We start from the raw sequence: 4,171 nt of genomic DNA, 5'->3' as shown, positions 1-4,171 counted from the left end.
AGTATGACATCTCCCCGACCTGCCGCTCGTCAAAATTCCTTAGGTAACGCTGTAATTACTTGGAAAATGTGCCCGGAAACGGGAACCCCCTGTTTGTTTACAAATTTTTGTTTCTTACCTTGTGTATTTTATTATACCGGTAGAAGGCCAATCTTTAAAGCTTACAAAAAGCGTGAAACGATTACATGAATCGAAAGAGGGATGAGATAGACTGGGAATTCATACATTTCAGAGAAATTATTGCCACCAAAAAAAATTATGGAAAAAAAAGGGGGGGGGGGTAGTAATACCCATGCTTCAGGTGCCTGTGTTTTACCATGCAATAAATAACTGCATTGTGAACCCTAAGCCAGGAGTTGGTTATTTCTACATTACAAACCACCACCCCTGCAACATTTTTGTATACTGAAATCTGAAATAAACTGATGTAGAGACAAGAAACATTTTGCTTTACTGTATTATTTTACATGTAAAACAAAATATTGTCAAGCTGTCGTCTTTCAGTATTTTCAGTACTTTGATTTCTAATCGCTGAATAATGATCTAAGTGGTCCTGGGAAAGTTAATCATTTATGATAATAACTGAAATAGCATAATATGCTTAAGTAGTGGGTAGAGAACACATTGGTCCGATGTGTTTAAGATTCATAACGACATAACCATATTGACCAAATATTGTAGGACGAGTTGTCGCCCTCTGAAAGGTCTTCTTCGTTGAAAACAAAAATATCATTGTTGACAACGAAAAATGCTCTCCGGTTTCTCCTTTAAGTTTACTGCAGTTGTAAGAAAAATGTGACAGATACAGGGTACAGATTTGTATAAGAAAAATGTCTGCCCAAGTGGACAATACCGGCGTTAATCATGGCGTTGAGAGGCTTCTAGAACTCGGTAAGTATACATGGATTTTGGTCAATTCTGTAATCACGTAATGACCTAGTTGAAGAATATTGTAATATTGTTCATTCCATTGTATTTATTTGTGTCATATGGATATTTCGTTTTTAATTGCGTTCGAATAAATCAAAAACAGCAACTGAAAAAAGATTTTTCAGCAGGGAACCAAACCCTAACGTTAGTATATAGGTCCCTGGTAAAACAAACTAAAGAAAAGCAACTACACTTAAATTAGTATTTTGATTGATGCTCACGACCATTAATATTCTACCTTAGTACAATTAGTAATAGTTGTAAACATCAAAAGACGCCACCAGTGGTGAAAAATAAAAACAAATAAAAAAACCCAAAACAAATAACTTCCATAAGGGTCGACGAAAGCCTTGTTGTCATAATGGTTATCACACTCTCATGTAAAAGAAGTATACAGACAAAGAGAATACACAATAATTACCATGTTGTTGGAATTTATGAAGAATAATCCTCAGAAAATAAAAACCTCACCCTTTTATATGCATGCTCACAAATTATTCTCCAAGCAATTCCATACTTAATACAATTATTTCTGAAATTTAACACGTAAATTTTATCAACTGTTGCCAGTGTTTCCATTTCGAAGCGTGTAAAGCAAATTACATAAAGGTGATGATATGTAAACAAAACTGGCAGTTGGTTTTGAATATGTAAATATAAGCATTATATGCAGACATAGTTTCATGATGATTAATGAATGTTATTCAGTGTGTGTTCACACCATTGCATGTTATGAGGCTACATAGCAAAAATGATCATTTTAAATGCCAAGTATATACATGTACATACAACTGCAAGTGTTTACTAAGTTTATTTAACTTATTTACAAACTTACAAGAACAGCACTCTAAGATTTATTAGATACTCAGTTTAGCATTCAGAATACTTCTTTTTTTCCAGCTGATCGAATGAGGCAGCTTGATTTTGGATTCAATGACAAGGATATCAACAACATAGATAATATCATTGAGGCCATTCATGAGTTGGTAAATGAAATAAAATTCTTTTTGCTCACTTTTAATATCAGGACTCGAAATTAACATATGCCCGTCAGTCTGTGACTAGTTAAAAGTATTGCGGACTGACTGACATTTGTTTTAGTCAGTCCGAAGGGACTGGTTAATTTTCTAAAGCATCATTTTGGAAAATATACTTATGAAATTTTATACACACATTTGGTATGCTTCGATCTGTAAATATCAGACGAATCTGATTTGTAAATATAAATCCTACATTTAAGTGTTACAATATTGTCTGAGGCATATTGAGTTTAATTTCATTTTAACATTAACGAAATATGTTTAATTATTTCTGGAAAACTCTTTTGGACTGGTAAAATTTTCTGTGGACTGGTTGAAATTATACCCCATCAGTCCGACTGGACTGGTGACATAAAAAGTTAGCTTCAAGTCCTGAATATGCCCATCTCAGACAGGTGGAATTATGGTATGGCAAAGTGCATTTGGCTGTCTTTCAACACTTTGTGAGTCTGACAGATAAAATCAGTACTTATAAGGTTAGGATTATCAAATTTGTTCCCAATGATAAGAGGAAAAAACCTATTGTTTTTCAAGTTAAAGTCTAAATTTACATTATTATATTATTTTATTGGCACAAAACAAGATAGAAACAGTACAAACAGTACAAATAAGGCTAGAATGATTATACTTAATACACATATTCGAACATCATAGATGGGTTGTATAATGGCATGTACATGTTTCTGTGTTTGTATTTTGTGGGAAAATAAGAAAAATGCTGGGGCATTTTCTGTTATTTATGTATGCAAATAAAGATATATTTGATTATCCATACCCCCCCCCCCCCCCTAATTTTTATGGCAGAAGTGATCCTCCTCACAATTTAAGAAATCAAAATTTTGCAAAAATTTTCTTTAGGGCAATATTTTTGGTATGCAACCCCCAAGAATTAAGGTTGTGAAAAAAAAATTTCTTTAGGTATATTGAGTCATACATCACTACTTAACCATCCCCCATGTACTAGATTTTTGAAGATCAGCCAAAAGAACATGTTACTTTTTGTTTTATTTCATATTGCTGGTCAAGAATTTTAGACAATATATTGTGAAGACATCTTTGGCGGCTGCCAATGTTGACATATAACTCTAAGGCCAGGGTATGGACATAATAGGGGTTCAAAGTTGTGAAATGTATAGGGGAATTAAGTTGGAAATCTCTAGAGCAACAATGGAACACTTTGTCAAACTGATGTGAAAGCATCGTCTTGCAGTGTAGATTAAGGTATGTTCACACCACAGGCAATTGCATCGCTTGGGGTCAAATTTATTATTAAAGAGTACTCAGTAATAGTAAATTTGACCCCAAGCGATGCAATTGCCTGTGGTTCACACCACAACCCCTAGCTGGGAACTGGATGCAGTGTAGATTAAGGTATGTTCATGCAACAGCCCCTGGGACTTGTTTGGGAGCACAATATACATTTAAAGCTTTAAATTGAAATATAAAGGGAGCAATTTTTTTTTAAAAAAATTCTTCTCCAGAACATGATCAGGTTACTTATTTATTGAACTGATATGCAAGTATTGTCATATCATGTAGATTCAAGATTATTCAAACCATGATCACAGGGGCTAAAATGCATTCGGGGTCTCGGTAGTGTGTAAAGTTTTATAGGAAATAATTTAAACATATCTTCTCAAGAACAAAGATAACATTTATCAATTTCATATTGAAATAACTTTATGTAGACTCAAGTTTGTTTAACCATGGCCCTTGGGGCTTAGGGAGAGGACCATAAAAAGATCGATTGATGTTTTGCAAAAAAAATTATATTTAGGAATTTTTTGTTCTAAATTTCCCTTTCAAAAACCTCAAGAACATAGTTTAATTGATATGGAAGTGTCCCCATGTAGTGTAGATTCAATTTTCTTTCCATGACCTGGAGCCAGTTTACCACAGTAGGGGTTTATACTCTTAACATCCAAAACTCATATTGGACCTTTAGTTTTTTGTTACTTGATGGACATACATGTAATAGACATTTAGGGATCAATTTATCTGGTGTCTTGTCTGAAATCCCTGCACAGCACACATTTAAAATGAAGCAATTAGAAGCTCCACAGGTTCCTAGTAATTGTTCTAGGTTTTAAGAAGTTGTATCAATTGAATGTGAATATTTTACTCAGGATGGAGCCAGAAGGAAAATGCATGAAAGACTAGAAACAGAGACCATACACGCTAGTATCCTGCGTCACAAACTA

General features: G+C 33.9%; 1 protein-coding gene across 5 annotated transcripts in view; it reads left to right on the top strand.

Moving 5' to 3' along the window:
* The first annotated feature begins 611 nt into the window (after positions 1-611).
* The window catches only part of LOC125649542 (myosin-11-like), a 17,311-nt gene continuing 13,751 nt past the window's right edge, over positions 612-4,171 (top strand). For 4 of the 5 annotated variants that reach the window (XM_048877149.2, XM_048877146.2, XM_048877148.2 and 1 more), the window contains exons 1-3: positions 711-891; positions 1,831-1,916; positions 4,097-4,171. The exon at positions 4,097-4,171 is cut by the window's right edge and continues 173 nt beyond it. In XM_048877149.2, coding sequence (XP_048733106.1) covers positions 831-891; positions 1,831-1,916; positions 4,097-4,171 — 222 coding nt within the window. In that variant the 5' untranslated portion in view covers positions 711-830. Of the gene's footprint in view, positions 892-1,830; positions 1,917-4,096 lie in introns of all 5 variants that reach the window. The other variant, XM_048877145.2, reaches the window with a different exon arrangement.

This window comes from Ostrea edulis, chromosome 5 (assembly GCF_947568905.1).
Source record: "Ostrea edulis chromosome 5, xbOstEdul1.1, whole genome shotgun sequence".
Lineage (NCBI taxonomy): Eukaryota > Metazoa > Mollusca > Bivalvia > Ostreida > Ostreidae > Ostrea > Ostrea edulis.
Note: the sequence above shows the minus strand (reverse complement) of the source record. Positions and strands in the feature narration are given on the sequence as shown.